The 24,123-nt window shown below is 34.9% G+C and overlaps 2 protein-coding genes across 2 annotated transcripts in view; both read right to left on the minus strand.

Moving 5' to 3' along the window:
- The window catches only part of LOC105820185 (polypeptide N-acetylgalactosaminyltransferase-like 6), a 586,398-nt gene that overhangs the window by 558,272 nt on the left and 4,003 nt on the right, over positions 1-24,123 (minus strand). The gene's annotated exons all lie outside the window — the stretch shown is intronic.
- LOC105820184 (P antigen family member 3-like) lies at positions 4,201-4,548 on the minus strand. The gene has a single exon (XM_012656624.1). The coding sequence runs from the start codon at positions 4,546-4,548 to the stop codon at positions 4,201-4,203; it is 348 nt and encodes a 115-aa protein (XP_012512078.1).

The following is a 24,123-nucleotide window of genomic DNA, read 5'->3' on the forward strand; positions in this document are numbered from 1 at the left end:
TTTTTAGTAATTCACTTAAACCAAAGTTATATTTTTTTGTAAAACAATGAAAATATTCATTTATTTCAACTTATTGTTTTCTGTGGCTGATATTTCAGCAATACACAGATTAAACGTTAATAGTTTAGCTTCATTTTTGTCATTGATATCAAATTGGTATAATATATACTTTAATAACTTCATTTATGTTTTCTTATTTTATCAAACATTAATTAATAATCTCAATTCTGAATCCTGAAAATATTTTTTTTCATTTTTTTTAAACTTTTTCACATATTGAAATAAATTGAAATAAATATTTGGAGGTGGGATGATTTCTCTTTATGACTGATAATATGGTAGGGAAGCTAGCCAGAAAAGAAACTCTTTAAAAGATCCATCAGGGAAGGAATCTTGTAGGAGTTTTGTAGTCAGAGCTACTCTGAGTACAAGTAGCACAAAGTTTTAAGTATTTTGGCAGGCAAGTTTTCACTAAAACATAATGTGAGTTGCTATGACCATAACCGAAAAGTTCCCTTGCATCCTCTTGAGAGAGGCACCTATAGCTATTTCTAAGTAATTTAGCTCTCAGAATTTTCTACATAAACCTGTATAATTTTACAGCTGGGGTAAATGGAGCCAGAAGAAAATGTTAAGAGAAAAGAAGGATTAAGATGATTCTGAGAAATAATAGTGTTTTTGGACATAAATTGCAACACCGTAAGAAGCAGGATAATAGATGCTTGGCTTGGCACCCTTGGAATATTATACTTTGTTACCCAAAAATCTACTGCATCATGCAATATGAGAGAAAATAATTTGACAAGTTAATGAATTTGTATTTTCTGTCACCTGAGTGCTCTTCCTCTCCAAAAGCTACCCACACTCCTAAACAGTGTCTGTTGTAAACGTCAGCAGCACACATCACAGAATGTCCTCACTTTCAGATCACTGCCTTCTCTGGGAATGTCACTGGGCAGGAGTGATGGGGGAGCTTTTCCCCAGGGCTTGAGTGGTGAAAGTCACAAAGCTGATGTCTAATGCTATGGATTGCAGTATTCCAGCGCCAAATGAGGGATTCTAAGTGACAGGAGTGCCTACAGTTTCTGTAATACATTTATCTTTGCATGTATGATTGTGAGATGCAGAGATCTCAACTATGGGGCCTAGGCCTGAGGACAGTTCTATTCTAGGGACATACTTCTTTTCAAATCTGCCTTGTTAATAGTCACTCAATCTTTGTGAAAAATAGAATTAAATATGCTGATAGAAGGGCCAAGAGTATAAACAGTTATTTCCCTCTTATTAAAATTTGTTTGTAATGCTTACAGAATTATTTTAAGTTACCTTGTGTGCCATGTGGTTTAACAAGAGAGTAAAAGCCCACTGCCATGAAAATAAATATCCCTGGCTGGCACTACTTCAGTAATTTACCTAGCCTAAGGTCATTCTAAAGCAGTTTAAATGCATCATTAATCCACAATCCTCTAAAACACTAAAATACTTAAATAAATTACAATGGAGTAGGATGAGCCTGAAGAGAGGAAAAAAACTGTCAAGATATGATACATTTACATGATGCAGAAAAAAGTCTCTAAGACTCATGAATAAATTATTGCTGAAATGAAAGGCATGATAAAGAGCTTAGAAGACATGATACATCCAGTTTCACTTGGTCCAGAAAGATTAAGAAAATGAATCTTGGATTTCACCTTTCCACTTGTGAATTTTCATTCACTTAGTTTTAACCTTGGTAACTCAAAATTTTCACGTTCATTTTTATTACATCCCTTTTCTTCTTCCAATTCTTTTATACCCTTGATTGCTGCCCCTTTTATTTCTAGCAAAGCGTATACCTCAGTCATACTTATGCAGACGTGAATGTGTGAGTGTGCAGGGGTGCGTGTGTATTTGGGGTGGGGCCCGTAAGTGGAGTTAGCAAGATCAAAGCTGACACACATGTAGAAATTAAGCAAAAGACAGTCAAGTGGAGGAAAAAATTTGTGAAATATAACTTTATAACTTAAGTCACCAAGGACTTTATTTTTCCTTAAATAAATAAATACACCAGAAAGTATCTTACATAATTTTACTTTCCAGATAAATTTCTGACCAATCAGTAAAGCAGATTAAACAAAAATCAGAGATTGTAGAATACTATATAAATTTATGAACAAATTTAAAAATTCATCAAGTTATGAAGTCTGAGAAAACAGATTTTAGCAGGACTAGAGCAGCCTGCAGTACTAACGGCAGCTCTTCTCCTTACTTACTCCCTGTTACAATAATGCCATGAAAGTCAGCCTAGTGCCTGTGTTGTATATGTCTCCCCACATCCTGAATCTACACACTTTTCTGTTGCCTATGTTATCTGAGCTGCTACATGAAAAAATTCTGGATTTTTATTTATGCTCAAGGTTTTTCAAACCTGCATCAGCACTTTCTCGTCTAGCCTAAGTTCTTTATACCTTAAGTCTCAAAATATTCACAAAAAAGCACCTATAACTAGTGTTACAAACTCATGTTTTGAAAATAAATCTATAAATGCATATATTTGTGTAATTTTGTTGCAAAGAAAAACAGTAGGATCTGTTTAGCTTTGTGTTGAATATCTGTGAGGTTCATGGCCCTGGGGGAAAGACGTAAGAGACAGAAAAAGGGAAAACAATAATATGTTTATTAAATGTCTCGGTACCTTCCTAAAAAAGAAGTGTTTGAAATAAAGACAGGAATGATAAATTTTAAACTTTTAAACACAATAATAAAAGAAAGAAATAGACAAAAGAGTGAAGGGAGAAAACCGTATGGAACACTCTTAATGAAGAAAATTATACCAAATGAGCACAGTATTTATTTTGGGGCCCTAAGAGCCAGGCATCTATGACTCTCGTCATGTAAGCCAATAACATACCAACTTATCAAAGACAAAAGAGTGTTCTCCTAGGCTTTGAGAATAATTTCCCAGGATGATTTGGTAAGAGAGTTGAGTAAATGTTTCTAAACAGGGAATGTCATACATAATTAGTGATATCCTCATAGGCATTTTTCCCTTTATGTTATTTTGAAACAATCTCAAACTTTAGAAAAGTTTCAAATACTGTACAAATAATTTTTTTTCCTGAACAATTGTTAGAAGAAATACCAGAGTCCTTCTGTGTTTTCATTGCATCCTATCAGCTAGCCCACAATTTCAGTTTGCTCCATTATTAAGTGATCATTTTAGTCACTTATTGTAGCACCTGCCAGTATCTCTCACTGTAAAATTGCTCTTTTCTCCCTTTATAATTATTAAGTATTTATATGCACATATTTATGTCTATATTCATTTTATATCTAGAATTGTATTACAAAAAATAAATTCACACTGGTGTCTCCATTCAAACCTAATACCTTAGGGTTCATTCCAGTTTTCTGTTTTGCCACAGTAACTCCCTTCTCTGATGAAAAAAAATGTAGCTTCCCTTTTCCCTCACACATTCAGTTATTTGATCTATTCCCTTGTATTCCAACAATCTTCTATCATAGCCACCACCCAATTCTTATGTGAACATGTGTCCCTCACCTCACCAAGGCAGGTAGTGACAACTACAAAAGAAGATGGGAAAAGTTTACTGGGTTAAAGTGAAACAACAACAAATCTTCTGTATCATAGAAAACAAAGTAGTCAAATAAAAAAATATATTTAAGTGAATGAAAAAGACAATCACGTCATATTCAGGATAATGATTAGAGACCGAGAGTAAGAGGGACACTCGAATAGAGCGTGGTACATGGCAAGGCTGGGATGTCTTCAATTACATTTGCTCTGTTTAATCTCTAAAGATGAGAATAGGTGCATTGTCTTTGTATTTTTTCTTCATCTTTTTAGTGTCTAAGACATTTCTTAAGAAATAATTATTAAAATAAAAAGATACTGACTTGCCCTTGAGCAATTATTTGACTGTTGTTGTCTGCCCAGAGTGCAAAGCTCATCTCTACTCTGGTAAATAGGGGATGCAACTTACAGCAGTGCAGAATTAGAAAGAGTAGTGACAAATAGTTTCCAAAAAGATAGTATGTAAAATCAGATGTAAAAAAATCAACTATTTTTGCATAATTCAAAAATACATATTTCCATCTAGTACTTTTTTTTTTTGGAGAAAACTGTAAAACTTTATTGAGATAATTTTAAGTCAAACATCCAATATAAGAACAGCTTGCATTGTTTCACCTTGTCTTCGTTTAAACCTGTGGTTGCCCTTCACCTGCTTCTGGCACTTGAACGGGTTCTAGATTTGACAGAATCTCCCCCTTGACATCAGGACCATCTCCACGTTTACCTCCAGTCTTTGCCTCAGAGAATTCCAGGAGATCAGCTTCTATGTCAGGCTCTTCATCTTGAACCTCAGGTGCTCCCACATCTTCTCTCTCCTGACCAGCTGCAATATCCTGAGTTTCAGTTGGTGGCTCCTCTTGTTGAGGTTGTTCCTCACTGGGCTGCTGGGCAACCACAGGCTCAACTGGCTGAGAAGATTGTTCTTCCTCTCCTCTCTCTCCAGATTTAAATGCTGATAGTACTTCCTCACTCATATTTCACACGACTGAGTCTCAGCCAAAGACAAGGAAGACGCGACCGCTCCTTCCATAGCTCTGTCCGCAGCGGGCCGAAAGCAAGGCGCATGCGCAACAGCAGCCTTGCGCGGAAAGGAGCATGCGCACTCTCCATCTAGTACTTTTTTCATGTCAGAGCGCAACCCTAGTTTCTTGTGCCTCTGATATCAAATTAACTGTCTCAGTGCCCACACCACTGAAAGATCCTAGGAGAGAGAAATCGTTGAGGGAGGAAATCTTACTACTGTTATTATTAGCTGTAGTATTTTGTGATACTATATGGCTATGTGATAATGCCACGTTTCCAATCCCTTCAGCTCCAAATATTACATAGAATCTAATGAATATATAGATATTGCAGTCAACATTCCTCCTCCTCCTCTTTCTCCTATTGATTGCACACTGTATTATGAGAACATTCCTGAATATTTTTCATCTTTGTTTACAGCAAACCCATAAGGTTATTATTGCTATTAACTAATATTATTTTAAGATGAGAAGACTAATGATAAAAGAAATCTGACAGGTTGTCTTTAACATAACAAGATTATGTTGTAAAATTTACTTAGCCATTAGTAAGTAACATGTAAGCACATGTAGACATATACTAGTAACAATACAAAACAAACTATTATTTATTAATTGAACACAACTATTTTCTATTTTAGGATGTCACAGTGAATGGAGATTGTCATTTGCTTTAAAAATTAATGCTATATCCATAAATTCTAAAAATGTAAAATAATGATCTGTGCCACTATAGATATCAAATATTACATTCCATATAATAAATAGCTAATCTGCCTAATTAGTCAATTTTATATCTCAAGTACCATCTAAATAATATTATTAAACTGTAGACATAAATAAGTTATTATAAACTACAGCCCTAAATAATAATGCAAAATAATTCAGCACCTAATACATGTTTAACACTAAACAGTAAAACAAAACCATCACATGTATATACGCATAGACACGTAGACACAGATACACACACATACATAACAAGGCCAAAAAATATAACTGAACTTAGGCATTTTCCATTTTTCTATAGTACTTTGTATATTTTTCAAGGTAAAATACAACATTATTTTCTTTCAATAATATAAAAAGGGAACCATGGAAAATTAAACAGAAAATGTGCTCATGATCTTATAAATCCTTTCAAATTTACTCCTAATTTCTAAGTAATGTGTTTGTCAATCTTTCTTCTAAAAACTAGACACAGTAAAGATGGTAAGAAGAACATGGAGAACGGTTTCTGCCTGTCAGTAAGTGGTGAACTCAGGTGTTGTCGTTAGTCTGATGACGCTCAGTCTTTTTGTTAGCTCTAAAAAATATTGCAGCTTGTGACTAAATGTTATCTCTACAAGGTTCTTCAATTAAAGTAAATCCATCTCCACATTCTAGGGGAAAACCCAAAACATAACAACAAAGCACTTTGCTCCCTTATTCATCAGTTTTCTCTATAGCCACTGGCTCTGCTTCTTCTATCTAAACCTGTCTGATTTACGCCTCTTGTCCTTTCCCCCTCTTGTCTGTGTCAATGACAAAGGAGAACACTTCCCATGACTTTCTAGGGACACATCTTTGAAGGGTACAACTTCACTTTCCCAGCACTAGCATTGCCCCCCTCTTCCTAAAATCTATTAACGATCACATATTGTAAACATGCATTATATGTAAAATCTATTAGCCACTATGTATTGTATAATCTCAATGAATGTAATGTAAGGGAAAACCCTACATTCACTTCATTATGTTTGTTTTCCTATAAAGGAAGACTTTTGGAGAGTTTACTGGGGTCAGTATCCTAAATTTACCAGGCCAATCAAGCTCAGATTCCAATGTGACATTTCCAAAGAGAATTGTACTAGAGACAAAATTGCACAGCAATGTCGTTTAAAGGAAAAATTGATGAACCTTAGGAAAATTAAGACTTGAATTAAATCCAAGTATGAATGTTAATTCACTGTGTGGTTTTGGCAAATTTCTTTGCTTAGTTTTCTCATGGCTTATGAGAAAGTTAGATAAGATTATTTTCTCTATCTTGAAGTGGCAATCAGTGTGGTAGGTGAGAAAATACACACTTACTTGGTTTAAAATACTTATACTTAAAATCATAGACTTCCCTGAAATATGATCATTAACTTTTTATACTATGGCATCTGCTTACAAATGAGTTTCCAAATATTTTCCCAAAGCCAGGAAATATGAAAACTTAGCTAAAACTAAAGTTTATGTAATAACTAATTAAATAAAGTTTATTTAATATTTCATCTTTTTTAGGTTACTTTTTGAGTCTCAAATAAGTTTCTCAATTCATGACAAGAGCATAAAAATGTGTATGCAAAGTTTTATAGAAAGGACATAACACTACTTTTTTTAGCATTTTCAAGTACTAGTTAAAATAATTTTTCTAAAGCAGTGCATTTCTAGAAGATAAAGATCAATATGGATTAGAGAAACATAGTTATTTGCCAGAAAAAATAAAAAATATATACATATAAGCATGTTCTAAAATAATTCACATAATTGAATATATTTCATTTAAGAGACTGGAACAAATGTTTACTCAGTAGGTCAACGTCTGTGCTAATATGAACCCATATACCAAGGCTAATTTAACAACGCAGAAATCTGATAATATGTTATAACTTGGACAGTACTATCAACAACCAATAGAACTGAGGAGTGGAAATAAAATTTCTCCTTACCATGCTATATAAACACATTCTATGTAACATCCAAAATGTGACTACATGCCTGCACAACAAGCAAAAAATATCAGATACCACCATTAGAAAAGTGACCAAAGCACAGCTTTTGTAAGGAAAGATAAATAATTAAAAAAAAAAAAAAAAAAAAAAGTGACTAAAATTTCAAAATAGTTCAGATTTTAGCTAGGCATTTTTTTTTTTTTTTTTTTTTTTGAGCCAGTATCTCATTGGGTTGCCTGGGCTAGAGTGCAGTGGCGTCATCATAGCTCCTAGCAACCTCAAACTCCTGTGCTCAAGCGATTCTACTGCCTCAGGCTCCAGAGAAGCTGGAATTACAGGTGTGAGCTGCCGTACCCAGCCTTCTATTTTCTTCTTAATATTAACATTTTCAACAAATTCAGGCTAAACAGGATACATAATTAACGAATTAAAATTGGAATAAGTTATTTAAAAACCAAGAATCCATTCACGGATAATAATTGTTATTAGCAATAAACATTGTTAATAAATGGAACAAAAATAAGTTCATGTAAAATTTTATATCCCCGTTAACAGCAATTTATTGAACATCCATTGTATATTGTCATAAGCAATTCATACTGTACTTTGTATTCATAAAAAAACTGTTTTTAATATTACACCTTAGATTTTATATACTATTTTCTTACACTTTTGTACTCCTAATACTGTTCACAGTACATCACTAATCAGGTTGTCCATGGAATAGGCCTTAGGGGACAATCATCAAATCAGATTTGGACGATTCAATGCTATTTTATATTGATTAAAGTGAGCATTTAGCGTGGCTTAAAACTCAAAAAGTAATTCCCAAATATGTAACTTTGGGGATGTCTGTTGAAGTGAGGATAATTGATTTCATTTTACTTTCATGATAGAAGGACTTAGAAGCTTATTACATGTTTATGTTTGCCTAGAAATAAGCATATATCAGCCTGGAATATTCACCATCAGCTAGTGGAGAGGTCTACTTACCTTTTATCCTTTACTTTATGGATCTTTTGCCTGGCCTCATGGCAAAAAAGAATAAAAATCATTCTTATCGATTCCTAAGTGATGCTTTAGCTCAAATTTTTATACTTACTCAAATAAACCTAATAATCCAGAGCATAAAATTATAGTTGATTAAATGAGAAGCAAAATATTATTCTATACATTTTTTTGCAATGCACTCATATGTCTATCAAACCTGACAACTGGAAAAATTTATAACTATTTATCTATCTATATCTTTTTCAGTGTCATAAGGAAAATACTATCTAAAACTAGCCTTAGGTAAGAAAATAAAAAATAGACGTGAAAACAATAAAACATGAAATAAATTGATTTATGAGATAAAGAAATGTAAATTAACAGACATATCTAAATTAAAGTTTGAGTTGCAAAAAAGAATAAAAAGCATAAGACTGAAAAATATATAGACTAATATTTTACATTAAAAATAGCAAATTGGTATTAACTGATCAACACTTAAGTGCGCATATTCATTGGGTGTCAGGCGGGTGGGAGCGGGGAGGAGGGGATGGATATATTCACACTTAATGGGTGCAGTGCTCACCATCCTGGGATGGATACGCTTGAAGCTCTGACTCAGGTGGGGCAAAGGCAATATATGTAACCTAAACATTTGTACCCTTGTAATATGCTGAAATAAAAAAAATTAAAAATGGCAAATATCTGTAGCAAATACAGGCATGCCTCATTTTATCATGGTTCACTTTATTGTGCTTTTTACAAATTGAAGGTTTGTGGCAAGCCTGCGTTCGTCAATTCTATCGGCACGAGTTTTCCGACAACATGTGCTCACTTTTTCTGTGTCACATTTTATCAATTCTCATAATATTTCAAACTTTTTCATTATTATTATATCCCTGATGGTGATCTGTGATCAATGATTTTTGATGTTACTGTTGTGATTATTTTAGAGTGTCATGAACTGCACCATACCCATATAAGAGAGAAAACTTAACTGATAAGTCTTGTGTTCTCACTGCTCCACTGACCAGCTGCTCCCTATATCTCTCCCTCTCCTTGTTCCTCTCTATTCCCTGAGACACAATAATATTGCAATTAGGCCAATTAATAATCCTACAGTGACTTCTAAGTGTTCAAGTGAAAGGCAGAGTCGCATGTCTCCTATTTTAAATCAAAAGCTAGAAATAATTAAGCTTAGTTAGGAAGGCATGCTGAAAGCTGAGATATGCCAAAAGCTAGGCCTCTTGTGCCAAGCAGTTAGCCAAGTTTGGAATGCAAAGGAGAAGTTCTTAAAGGAAATTAAAAGTGCTACTCCAATTAATACACAAATGTTAAGAAAATCAAACAGCTTTATTTCTGATGTGGCAAAACCCTTAATGATCTAACAAGAAGGCCAAATTAGCTACAACATACACTTAAACCAAAGCCTAATCCAGAGCATGGTCTTAACTCTCTTCAATTCTGTGAAGGCTGAGAAAGATGAGGATGCTGCAGAAGAAAATTTGGAAACTAGCAGAGGTTGATTCATGAGGTCTAAAGAAAGAAGCCATCTCTATAACATAAAAGCAAGATAAAACAGCAAGTGCTGATGTAGAAGCTGTAGCAAGCTATCCAGATCTAGCTGAGGAAAGTTATGGAGATGGCTACACTAAACAATGAATTTTCAACATACACAGTATAGCCTTCTGTTGGAGGAGATTCCAACCTAGGACTTTCATAGCTAGAGAGAATTCAATGTTGGCTTCAAAGCTTCAAAACACAGGTTGACTCTATTGGCAGGGGTTAATACAGCCGATAACTTTAAGTTGAAACCAATGGTCATTTACTGTTTCAAAATTCTAGGGCCCTTAAGAATTATACTAAATCTGTTCTGACTGTGCTCTACAAATGGAACAAAGCCTGGATGACAGTGTGTCCCTTCACAGCACGATTTACTGAATATTTGAAGCCCACTATTGAGACCTACTCCTCAGAAAAAAAGATTCCTTTCAAAATATTACTGCTAATTGACAATAAACCTGGTCATCCAAGAGCCTGGATATCAATATACAAGGAGATTAATATTGTTTTCCTGACTGCTAACACAACATCCATTTTGCAGCCAGTGAATCAATAAGTAATTTTTACTTTCAAGTCTTAGTTAAGAAATATATTAGTATTTTTTAAGACTATAGCTGCCATAGATTGTGATTCCTCTGATGGATCTGGACAAAGCCAGTTGAAAACCTTCTGGAAAGAATTCACCATTCTAGATGCCATTAAAAACATTTGTGATTCATAGAAGGAGGTCAAAATATCAACATAAACAGGAGTGTGGAAGAAGTTGATTCCGCCCTTCATGGATGACTTTGAGTAGTTCAAGACTTCAATGCAGGAAGTCACTGAAGATGTGCTAGAAATAGCGAGAGAACTAGATTAGCAGTGGCACTTGAAGATGTGACTGTGTTGTTACAATCTCATGATAAAACTTGGATGGATCAGCAGTTGCTTCTTATGGATGAGTGAAGAAAGTGGTTTCTTGAGATGGAATCTATTCTTAGAGAAGATGCCGTGAACATTGTTGAAAGGGCAACAAAGGATTTAGAACATTGCATAAATTTAGTTAATGCATCAGTGGCAAGCTTGGAGAGGAATGACTTCAATTTTGAAAAAGTCCTACTGTGGGTAAAATGCTATCAAACAATATCTCATGCTACACAGAAATCTTTGTGAAAGGAAGAGTCGATTGATGTGGCAAACTTCATTGTTGTCTTTTTCAAGACATTGCCACAGCTACCTGAAGCTTCAGCAACTACCACCATCAGTCTGCAGCCAACAAATCAAGGCAAGACATCATGAGATAATTGTTAGCATTTTTTAGCAATAACATGTTTAATTAAAGTATGTAAATTGTTTGGAAGTAATATTATTGAACACTTAATAGACTACAGTATAGTGTAGACATAACCTTTATATGCACGGGGAAACCAAAACATTCGTGTGACTTGCTTTATCGTGATATTCACTTTATTGTGCTGGTCTGGAACCAAACTGGCATTTCTTTGAGGTATGCCTATATTTGATTGCTGCACTTGACTGTTTTAAAAGTGTATTCCTTAAAAAAATTTTCATCATAATTTATACATTTCATCAGAAAATGAAAATGAAAACATTTTACATGAGGAAATATTAAAGGAAATTAGCATTTGTATATACCTACATGAATGATATATGAATTGATTAGTCATCCAGAGTAAATATATTACCATAAGATCACTGACCAGGACAGATGTGTGTCAAATAAGTAGAAACATGTAGTTGAAGATACTCAGAAAAGCAATGCAAAATCATATAAAATAGAATAAATAAGAAAAGTACTTCTTTAGTGTTCAAATCAGGTAAATGGCTTAAAAATGCATGCACATATTTTCTTCTAATGATTAACACAACACCTATAGATTTTTTTTTTTTAGGTAGCAGCATTGAGAAAGTTACATTTTAGCATAGAAATATTGACACAAAACAATGTGTAATATGGCATGTATAATTTTTGTTCAATTATAAGAATATTTGTAAAGGTATTTTCACTAATGAATGCCCTTGAACTGGTAACATTCGGGGGAAAGACCCAATTTAAACAATTCTCTGTGATATTTCTGCACATCTTTTTAAAGCTGAACACAGCCAATAAACTTTCTTTTATTGAAAATCATCTTATACACTTTTGAAATGAAGACAAAAGCAACTGAAATAAAAGATGGTCAAAGCTAGGTAATTAGTAGATAGAAATGTCAGAATGAAAAGTTCAAAAATTCAGAGCTGGCCATAATACTAGTACAAACAAGAGAAGATATAATTAATGTGCTTGAAGTAATTTAGCAATTATGAAGAAAGTTGTGGAATCATCTCATCAAACACAGTGCTATTTAATTATCAGAATAGTAAGACATTTCCCCCAAGACACTGCATTTAATATGCCTCTGCCAATGAAGCCTGTCACACCTTTTCCAGTTCCTCTAATTTTTCCTAATCTCTTTCATATGTTTTACTCTCGAATTTTCTCCCTTTCTCTCCTTGCTTCCACATTCCTCTACATGACTGCTAATTAACACAAACCTGGGTAAATCACGGTAGACTTTCTCAGAAAAAGGGAGGCTGTTCAAAGGGGAATTTGCACTGGAGAATCAAACAAATAGAAAGCTTGAAGCCTGAAGCATTCACCCCTTGAAATACCTCAGTCTGTACTCCCAAAATTATTTCTTTTAATGAAGTGTGCTGCTTAGTGGTCCTATGTAGGCTGTGTTAATGAACTCAACTACAAGTTTTTTATGGATTAATAAAGTTTCAAAAATAAACCTCTCCTCAGTTGCCATGGTAGCTATTTAAATGTGGGCACTTATTGTGCCTACACGTGTTATAGTAAAAGTTACACTACAGGGGTGCCATAATTAGAGCAAGAGCAGATTCAACGATTATATTTTATTCTTTGTCATATCATCGACTTGTTTGAATGTGACTATCTTCTTTTCAAAGAAGTTACTGGAGTCAGACATGTCTTCTTCTATAGCATGTGCAGATGTCTATGATGAAATCTCATTGTTATTTTCAGTGTCAGGACCAGTCAAGTCCTGACAGAATAGCATATTTAGTCAGGATGAGGTTGACATGACAAAAACATGTAAATGGGACATTAATTCATGAGTATGACAAGAGTTTCCCATCTTTTATTCATATTTGCTTAGTAATACCTGGGTATGTACCTTGCTAATATTTGGGTTGTACATACTTATTTGTTTGTATACATATAGCTCAGCTCAAATAAGGTCAATGTATAGAAGACAACTCACATTGATGACGCTTCATTCTTGCAAGAAATGTCTATCAAGTGCCTAAATTGTGGTCAGATAATGCTAAGCAGTGGGACTAACAAGTGGAAAAACAGAAACAATTCCTAACTATATTCATACCCTGTTCATACCCTGTATTCATACCCTACTGCTATACAAGCTTACCACAAACTGGGTAGCTTAACACAGCAGAAATTTATTCTTACACAGTTCTGGAGGCCAGAAATATGAAATCAAAGTGTTGGCAGGGTTTCACTGCCTCTGGAGACTCTAGAAGAGAATCCTTTCTTGCCTCTTCCAGCTTGGGTGGCTGCTGGCATTACTTGAGTTCCTTGGCTGGTGGCCACACCTCTCCAATCCCTGCGTCTGCTGTCATGTTGCCTTCTCCTCTGTCTCTGTGCCTGACTTATGGCTGCATCACTCCTGTCTCTGCTTCCCCTTATGTCCCATCTTCCTCTTCTGTCTCCTTTTCTATCCATCAAAACTTCCCTGTGTGTCTTCTTTAAGAACAGTCGTGATTGGATCTAGGGCCTATAATTTAGGGCAGGTTATCTAGAATGATCTCTGCATTTCAAGATCTTTAATTACATTTGCAATAACCCTTCTTCCTAATATGGCAACATTCACAGGTTCAAGGCATTAATACTTGGACATTCTTTCTTAGAGGCCACCATTCCACCAACAACCAAGTTTAAGAAACTTACGGATTAATGGAGAATAAACTACCCAAACAGACAGCTGATGTACAGACTGATAAGTGCCATTTTAAGAGCATAAGAAGACCTAGTATAACACTTAGGAAAGGTATCTAACCCAAGCATGCAAGGTCAGGGAAAGTTTCCCAGAAAAAGCTTGAAGGAAAAGTAGAAATAATACAGTCAAGACTAGAGATAAAATAACATGCAAATTCCTGAAGGAATAAATATGATACTCTCAGGAACTCAAAGAAGCTCAAAGTATTTGGAGCTTAGGGAGTCTTGGCCGCGAAGTAGTGAGCAGTTAAGCGTAGGCACACAGCAAGAAGAGTTTGGGTAAGCTGTATTAAAGAATTCCAACTCATATCTGAAGGTATAAGAGTCTAAATACTAGATTTCGGAATGGCCGTAGACTGCTCCAGTGAGCACATGGTATAAGCAGCTCTGGCTGCTCAGAGTGTGGACTTGCGGGAAGGCTGGAGGCAGGTGTATCATGTTGAGAGTCTCTCCTAGAAATCCAGTGCAGTGTTTAAGCTGATCCCAACCAGGGTGATGGTGAGGAAGAAAAAGAGATGTGGATTCAAGAGAAACTGTAGGAAAATTGCTAGTACAGTTGACCAACACAGGCCCTAGGGGTGCTGACCCTTGGCATAGCTGCAAATCCTCATATAAATTTTTTTTCTGTGAGACAGAGTTTCGCTCTGTCACACTGGCTAGAGTGCAGTGGCATCATCACAGCTCTCTACAACCTCCAACTCCTGGGGTTTAAGCGATCTCCCTGCCTCAGCCTCCCTGGAAGCTGGGACTATAGGCTTGCGCCACCACTCTTGTATGACTTTTGACTCCCCAAAAACCTAACTAGTAATAGCCTACTGCTGAGCGGAAGCCCTAATGATAACATAAACGGTTAATAGACACATATTTGGTATGTTATATGAATTATATACTGTATTCTTAAAATAAAGTAAGCTAGAGAAAACAAACTACTGTTAGGAAAATCATAAACAAGAGAAAATACATTTACAGTACATTTATTGATGCCATAAGTTTACGATATCTATTTACAAGATGAATCCTCTGTCTGAAATGGCGGCACCCGCAGCTGCCGACCTCAATCTACGGTTCATAACAAGAAATTCAACTTTTTCTTGTAATGTCATGACTTTTCTCTGCTTCTTGAGAGCACTTCCAGCATGACTAGTGGCACTTCATTGGATCCCATTGTGTTATTCAAGGTTTATGGTATTGCACTAAACACGATGAAAAGCCCAGGAGCACCCCAAGAGATCACTTTTTACTGTGATACGCAATTTACTGGAGAGATGAACTTCTCAGTCGGAGATGATTAGCTCAACACAGCATTTTGAGCAGATACTCCTGGCATTGAGTTCACTGTAACAGCACAGGAAGTGGCTACAAAATTATTACTGTAGTATAGTATGCACTATAGTTAATTTTATACAGTTATAATTCAATACTGCATCTTTACATTTGTTTACATTTCTTTTGACTGAGAATGGTGCCATGTATCCTCTGTGTTTGTGTGCATAAGTGTTGATAAATTTTAACTTTTTATAATAGATTTGTGTATATTTTATGGAAGTAAATGATAAAATAGACTAGCATCTACATATATTTTTGCATTTATGACCTAACTTTTTCTTGATTTTTTTCAATATTTCTAGGCTAGATGGTTTATCTACCAGTTTTTTTCAAATTTTCAGGCAAATCTGCTAAAATTTTTCCAATGTACTTATTGAAAAACATCCACATATAAGTGGACCCCTGCAGTTCAAACCCATATTGTTCAAGGGTCAACTGTATTCAGCAATCAGTTGAACCTGAGAGTAAAGATAATGAACGCACCAATGACAATGATCAACTTCCAGCCTTGCATGCTGGGATAGATGCCAGTGTACTTCATTTAGAGGAGAGACATGGAAGGAGAACAGGTGTAGGGAGAAAATCGGAAAGATGTATTTAATTTCAGATATCTAAAGTTTAAAATATGTGCTTCAAGATTTCAGGTTCGTATGTGGTTCATACTGTTAGGAGAGACATCTGGATTAGAGATAACAACTTGGGAGCCATCAACTTAAATTTGATAACTAAAATCCCAAGAGGCTGTGCGCAATGCCCCAACTGTGAGAGTACAGAATGAAAAGTAGTCATCGTACAGACCCCCAAAGAATGTGATACTTTTAGGGAAAGTACCGAAGTAGGAGTCTGTAAAGGACACTGGTAAACGTGTTTGTGAATGGGTGGTGATTGGGAAGGGTGGTGGGGACAGGAAGATTGAAACAGGAGTGTGCACAGTGTAGCCTAAATTACCAGGAAAGAATCACTGTTTTCCTATCCTGCTCTTTTTTTCTGTTTTCCAAAGCTGCTTTTCCCGATCTCTTCTCTCCTCAAGTCTTCCACCCACTAACTCTTCTTCTCAGGTGACGAAGATTGTTGTAAGTAGGAAAGAATGTTTAGATAATTTCTGTCAAGTAACGTGCCCATTGGGAAGTGCTTCTGGAATAACTACCAAGAGATTGCCGAAGATACTGGTAAAAGAGGTTAATGTCGATTAATAGGAGTTGGATTCAGCCTGAGGTGGGAAGAAGTGGAAAGTCAGGAATAAGACACATCTTTTGATTATTAAGAAAGAGCACAGCAGCTCCAATGTTATGCAGCACTGAGAGACATTTCCTTTGTTTTGCTTTTGATCTCCTCCCCCTTCCAATAGTGGAGAAACCTGAACAAGTTTAAATGTTAATGTGCACGATGATTCAAGAGAAAAAGGCTGAAAATAAATGAATGAGAAGAAAAAGAATATATGAAAGTTCCTAAAGAAAGTTGTGATTCATAGTCTTAAGAGAGGTTCCATATTTATCTTAAAGCAAGGGACATTTTTCCATAGTAACAGGAGGCAAGTGAGAACTGGGAAAATACCCATGCAAATGCGGGTGCTTTTTCTGATTTTATGACATGAAGTCTTGGCTCTCCCAACATGAAAATTCTATACTCACAGTGAAGAATGAGGCAAGTCTATCTGCTGAGCATGATGAAAGAGGTGGTGGCATGGGAGATTTGAGAAGAGAAAGAAGGTTGGAAAAAAGCAGCTTTGGAAAACAAGAAAGAGAGCTGAGTAGAAAAATGTACTACTCTTTTCTGGTAGTTCAGGTTTTACTGTGCCAGTTTGTAGTTTTAACTTACAAAAGATTGTTTCTGTGGAGGTGACACAATTAAGCAATATTTACTTTCCAACTACTTGGTTTGGAATAAAGTGACAGCTCCTAGCATTGCAAACAAAACAACAACAAAGAGCAACAGCAGCTGTGTGAGTTAGGAAATATTTCTCACATCACACATTTCAATAGCTGGAAATGCAATTAGGTTCAACAGAACCTATTTCATGATGTAAAAGACTTAAGTTTTTAAAGTGTCTCCAGTCTTTCATCCATTCATTGTGCTAATAATTGACCAAATCAATCCCCATGTAAAATTTGTCTTTCAGGAAATTTTCAAAGGGAAAAGGGGAAAAGAAGTCAGAGCAGGGAAGAGCAGGGAAGAGGTACAAAGTGACAGAGTTGCTTGTATTTCTACACTTTCTTGAAAATTATCTCCTTGACCTTCCTGATGCTTATTTTTCCCTCTGTATTTCAAATATTAGAACTGAAGTTCTTTGTCTTAGAATGCCGAGAATCTTCCAAAAAAATGTAATTTCCTTCAGCTTGTGAAAGAAAGGTTAATAGTTAGCACAAAAGTTAGAGGGGGACAGTCCCATTACACAGTTGTTAATCTGACACTGTTCTGTTAGCCTTTCTAAAAAATGATAAAATCCACTCAGCTAGGGAATAGAAGCATTTTTATCTCCCGTCACCGCCTGGTTTTACACAACTTTCCCTCCTCTGTCTTCCCAGCCAGCTCCTTTCTTGGAAGCACCAGAAGAGGGAGTGAGACAGCACTTCCTTTGTCAACTCACTCAACTATGGTCCCTGGCAGCTCCATTCTGGACTTTTCCAATTCTACCCTACTGTTGGAAGCAACCAGAACAATAATGTTAAAACTCAAGTTATATAAAATAACAAAATATGCAACCCTAAAGACATTTTAGATAATCCTCTTTGGAAGTTTAGACTGATTTAATGACACAATTTAGAAAAGATTGGTTTTTTCCTTGAGGGCAGAATACACATTCAGAAATTAACACCATGTGGAGAGAACAGAACTAAAAATATGAGGGGAAACGTCATCAAAATAGCATTGGTTGCTGATTGCATATTCTGGGAAGAGCTAAATTTTCTGTTGAAATCTTATTTGCTTCTGACATATAGGGCCATAAGAGCCCTCAGTTCAAGTTATAAAGACTTTTAAACTAAGTACCATATTATATTCTGTGTAGGCTACTGAAGAATAAAAAAGTGAAAGGAAAAAGAAGTTAAAGGTGCTCGAAACACTTTTTATAAATCCTTTGAAAAATTTTTTTAAAAAGGGAATCATATTCATGATGGGTCATGAGAGAAAGACTGTAGGAACATGCTTTTCCTGTTTTTCCAATCTCAATTTTCTAGAATTCTAACAGGTAATAATAGCTAACATTTTAAATTACTTACTACGTTCAATCCAATTTTCTAAGCAGTTTATGCATATTAACTTACTTAACCTATATAACAACTCGGTCAAGGAGACACTATTTTTATACCCATTTCAGAAACAGAAAATCTAAGGCACAGAGAAGATAAGTAACTTGCCCAAGATCACACAGCTAGTTAAGTAATAGAACGAACTATTAATAAGACTGGGCAATCTGGCTCTAGCGCCCATACCTTTAACCATCGCGCATATTGCCTTTCATGGTTGAGTTGTTATGTACTTGTGTTGCAATGATCTAAGATATTTCCAAAGTAGTTGTAGTATATGGTGAACTTTATATAATATCAACACTTGATATTAGTAAAATAAATCACTTGTGTTCTTGACAAGTTTTTAAAAGAGTCTCTTTGCTTTTATATTGCAGGATAGTGATATTACATATACCATGGATTAGTTGCGAGGACTTAAAAGTAGCTTCATATGTTGCATGGCACATGTTAGGAGCTCAAAAATGTTACCTTAAAGTTTATTATTAATATCTTGACTTTTATTTTTACTTTTATTGTTTTTATTATAATCATTTTATTACTTTTATTATTCATATATTATCTTGAATTTTGGGCAACTGAATATGATCATCCTTACAATAAATAACACCCTCCCATCTATCCCCACTTACTATACTATTCCTAAGTACACTTATTTTTTTCTTCACTCTGCATATCTGGTCATTGCATTTATTTTGACAGGTACATTGCTGACTTATTGACAAGGTAGTTGCGTGTGACTTTGTGACATCTCCATTCAGTATTATTAAATATAATCTTCAATCTGTATTACAGGATTATATATGATATAATAAACATCTAATTACCTATCTATCACCTATAGAGCTAACGCATTTATGATATATTTATAATGGTTCATACTTTACAGAATATTTCACGAATGTTTAATTACCTCTGTAAATTAGTAAGATAATTAATTGCAAGGCAACAATTCCAGACCTTCCTGACAGGAAGAACACTCAATTAAAAGCACAGCCTCTAAATTTACCTTTTAGAACATAACAACCTTTGTGGCTTTTCTCCCTGTGCCTTATTTCTCTAGACTATCTCCATCCTCCTTGGGGACCACCTTCCCCATCTCTCAGTGTATCAACCTTCTTCTGGCTTCCCTGTCTCCTACCAACGGGGCCCCACATTCGGCCATTGACGTCAAAGCTGACCGTACCAGTATCTCTTAACTGTTCTAAAAATATATGGTTTCTTGGTTGTATTTTCATCTTATGATTTAATCTTTTACCATTTTGTTTAAATTTCTACAACTGTGTGTAACTACAATCAAGAGGGTACCAGGAACAAACCACCAAACCTAACGACATTTTCGAAGCTTTACTTGCCTTAAACTACACTGCTGTGACCACTGCTAATCATTTTGTCCTTCCATGAATCCAGAGTATATGAACCCAAATTTTGACTTCGTGCCTTCCTTAGTTGTATACAGTTATTTGGAAGAGTCTATTTCAATGAATTGTTGGGAAGATTAAATAGTAGATACACAAGAAGCAGTTTGAATGGGACCATATAGAAATATCACACATTAACTGAAATTTTTTCTTTTTCTTTTAAACTTTAAATAATTTGAGCATGCATTTCTTACAAGACAATTTCATGCACGTATTATAGGTTTGTGTGTGTCTTTCTTAACTAGTAGATTATAAGCCAATGAAAACAAATTTGTGGCTTCATTACTTAATTTCCCTCAGGGTCTAGCACAGTATCATACATATATTGCATAATCGATACATATTTTACCAACAATAAACAGACAGATTGATAGTGGTATAGTTTAGATGTTTTATTGTATTTTATTAGGTTTACACAATATTAAAGTTATTTACTACCTTCAGAGGATAGTCTAAAAACTCAGAAAAAGGTATAGACTGCTATTTGTTAAGCTTTCCTTATTATTTACTCTGTGCCAAGTAATGTACATGTATAAATACAATTTGTTCTCTGAGCTATCCTTTTAGTAGGTAATCTCTCCATTTCCATATGAGGCACTGAGGTTCAAAGATGGTAAGTGCCAAGTCCAAGATCATATGTTTCTGTAAGAGGTGAGGCCAGCATATGAACTTGAAGTGCCTGAACTTCCCTTAGCCTACTCCGCAAACCTGTCTATTTTTTAGAACAGGATGCAGGTCACTATTTCCCCCATAACAATGAAGTCTGTGTAATGGGTAAGGGACTATATCATCCTCTCCCTTTTTAAATTCCCATCATACACATAGGACATTCTATTGTGCAGTGCTTATTTCTTTGTTTCACGAATATCAGTTTTATCTTTCCAATTCAATATTTAGAAAAGTAAGAATGGCCATGTGCAATATGCTTTATCTGCCCCCTAGGTCTGCTGAAAAGAATAGTAATTCTATAATGTAGCCAAATTTTGATAGCTTCTATTCCACTTTTTAACTTTTTTTCTTCAGAATAATCCAATCCATCTTATGACCAAAATCTAAGCAACAACAACAAAAGTAGGTCTCAGATTCTTGTTTGTAATTACCGTAGAGAAGAAATGCTGATATGTGAGGCATGGGCTTTATTTTCGTAGGAAATGAGGGTAGTCACTACAATGAACTATTGCTTCTTTTTTCTCTCTTCTATTAAAAGCTTCAATTTTGAAGAATTTTCAATATATATAAAACAATTTCATTTTTTGCAATAAATAATAATATAAAAATAAATGAAATTAACAACCTGTCCTTAAGAATTAGACCAAAAAATTATGAAAAAAGTCCTTTAATAGATTCTATTTGTTTATCCAGCAGTCCTCCCTACTACATTCAACATTTCAATGGCATTGTTCTCCTTTGCTGTCTTGACAATACCTCTAAAAAAGAAACCATCTGTAAATATTTATTAAACAAACATTAATTACCTTCTTAAAGGCAATTATTGCTTATAAATACTTAGGAGTAACAATAATTTATACCTGCTAAACCTGGTTATATGCTGTTTAAGATGCTAAGCATTTAATCCTCACCGTAATACAACAAGAGTGGTATTGTCATCCCCATTTTATTTGTAAGAAAACTCATCTGGGGAAGATCCATGAATTGTTAAATGTCACAACATGACAAGTACTAGAGCCAGAAAGCCAACCCTCACAATTTGGTCTTTTTCATATAATAAAAACGTTCAAAATTATTATAATAATTGTCTCTGGCTTTCTAGATTTCAATTACTGAAATAGTAGCCCACGAATATTTGAGTACTTAAAATAATTCAAAATTAGCCTTCTCAACCCTCATTGAAACATCACCACTCCTTACAACAGAGGGTCGGTAGCTGCCACCATATTCTATGGCAACCATGATAGTGTTCATTACATTACACTATAACAATGAGTTATTCTATTTATAATCTGCAATTCTAACAAGCTAAATCTTTATTGTGATTCTCAGATTTACTAAACAGATGTAATCACTTCTGGAGACAGATGCATTTTCTTTATCATTTTCTATACTTTCCTAGAATTAAAGTAATAATATTGAAATGGTGCTTCAAATTTGACTAACAGTCTATTGTAGATTCAAAGCAATGGAAAAGGCAAGTTCCAGAAATTATAAATATTATGGAAATTTGAGCAGTTGGGTAGATCTAATTTTTCATTAAGAGACCTAGTGTGTGGGTGTATGTACATGTGCATGCGTGTTGTTAAATGAATATGTGAAATAAATACATTGAATTTGAGAGTACTGCAAATCCAGCTCACATTTTTTTTCTACCACACTGGAAGTAGAAAAGTTGGAAAAAAGGTTAATGTGTTTTACCTTCAATCATGAATCCTAAATATACTTTTATTTTTTCACCCTCTTTCTGATGGCAATTTGTTGCATCAGTAGTAATAGAAATTGGCATATTAATGAAGAATGCTGGTGGTCATCATGGGTTGAACTTCCGTGGATGCTTTGTTCTTCTTTTCAACCTGTACATACATATATATTTTTATAGATGCCCATCTAAATACATATTCCCATAGCACACACAGTTTTTACTGTGTTGTTTTGCTTGTCCATTGATGCATTACAAGAATTGAGATAATTTAGGAATTTTTGGCTGTATGGTAATGCAAGTGGAGGTTATAAGGAGAGTAATATTTAGGATGGTCTGTCTTTACCTTTAGTGTCACGTTCAGAACCTCCTAATTCTTTGCACATTTGCACCTTTGGTTCCACAACAGTAATTTTGTAAACACTACACAAACATGTTTAGCAAAGAATAAAAATACGAAAGGGAAGAATATACTCTTCTCAGACGGTTTTAAGGATCTGAAGGATATGCAAGCCAAGCAAGGGAGAAATGGGAATGTATCATGCACAAAATATATCCAAATCTGATTCTTTATGTCACTTAAATCACATAGTGTCTTTTCCTAATTTTAATTTTTATTCCCTCCAGTAAGGTTATTTTTGACGTCCCTTAGCTGCCACTCATCTGTATAAAAATTTTACAGGGAGAGACATGGTTTCAAACTTCCTAAAAGTTGTCTCCTTTAGGAAGACATGGCTTCTCCTGACAAATTTAATAAAAAAACCAAACAACAATTACTCGATCCTCTTCTCTATACTACTTAAATTACTCAATCTTTCTTACTCTTTCCCTATATATTCCAACTTGATTTGGTTTCTTTTATAGGAGAAACTTACAGAAGGTTAGTTGATTCAGCACAATTTGTCCAACTCAGAAATGAAGGGAGGGAGAGAAAAAAAAATCTATCTCATTTTTTATGAGCTTGTGAACAGAAGACTGTATTTCACACTCTGTCTCCCACGGGGTAATATGATGAACTAATCATGGAGCGATCCACTAGGTCTCAGCAAAATAATTAAGACACTTGTTACAGTGGTCTGTGTGGTGCCATCCTGTAGTGATTCTGAATGGATTTTCCATAAATTCAAGGAAAGGTCCTTTAAAACCCTAATGTAAACCTTACATCTTAGCTAATTAAGAACACTGTGGCTCAAACTAATGCGTCATTTCACATCCAATTTGTTGATAATGTACCATCCTGAGTGCAAGAAGAGAAAATCTTGTTTTTTTTCTCCTGTCTTAGCTCTTCCAATATCTGAGGTGTTTGCTGGAAAAGGAACAGACATACTTCACAGCTTTAGTGATCAGCATGACCCAAAAAAAGAAAAAAAAAAAAAAAAGCATACGACAGGTTGCATACACTGGGTACCAATTATCTGATATTTTCATTTTATAAAACAAGTTTAAAATGCCACAGAAAAAAATGTTCTTGGCCAAAAAGAAGACTCCCTCTGAAGTGTGGAGCTGATTAATATTAGGAGAACTAGACAAAGATTCTGAGGAATCTCTTTTAGGAGAGATTTTTTTTTTTTTAATGGAAGTGAAGTCACACATTTGTCAAACACAGTTCACATGTAAACCTGATGAAGACAAAGCAGTACCTCACGATATTTTCCATATCTAAGGTGTGATCTCTCAGGACTTTATGCATCTTGTTATGTGACAAGCACGAATAGCCCTATTTTATAAATAGAAATACTGAAATTCAAAGAAACAAGAAGGTTCCACAGTTTCAAAGTGACATAGAGGGCCTAGTTTTTTATGTCATAGAAAATCCAGGCCAAATATAAGCTTCTAAAATCATTCTGAACAATTCTGATTCTCTGACTTAAAATTCTAGAATTTCAGCCCTCATTTT

This window comes from Propithecus coquereli, unplaced genomic scaffold (genome assembly GCF_000956105.1).
Source record: "Propithecus coquereli isolate 6110/MARCELLA unplaced genomic scaffold, Pcoq_1.0 Scaffold512, whole genome shotgun sequence".
Taxonomy (NCBI): domain Eukaryota; kingdom Metazoa; phylum Chordata; class Mammalia; order Primates; family Indriidae; genus Propithecus; species Propithecus coquereli.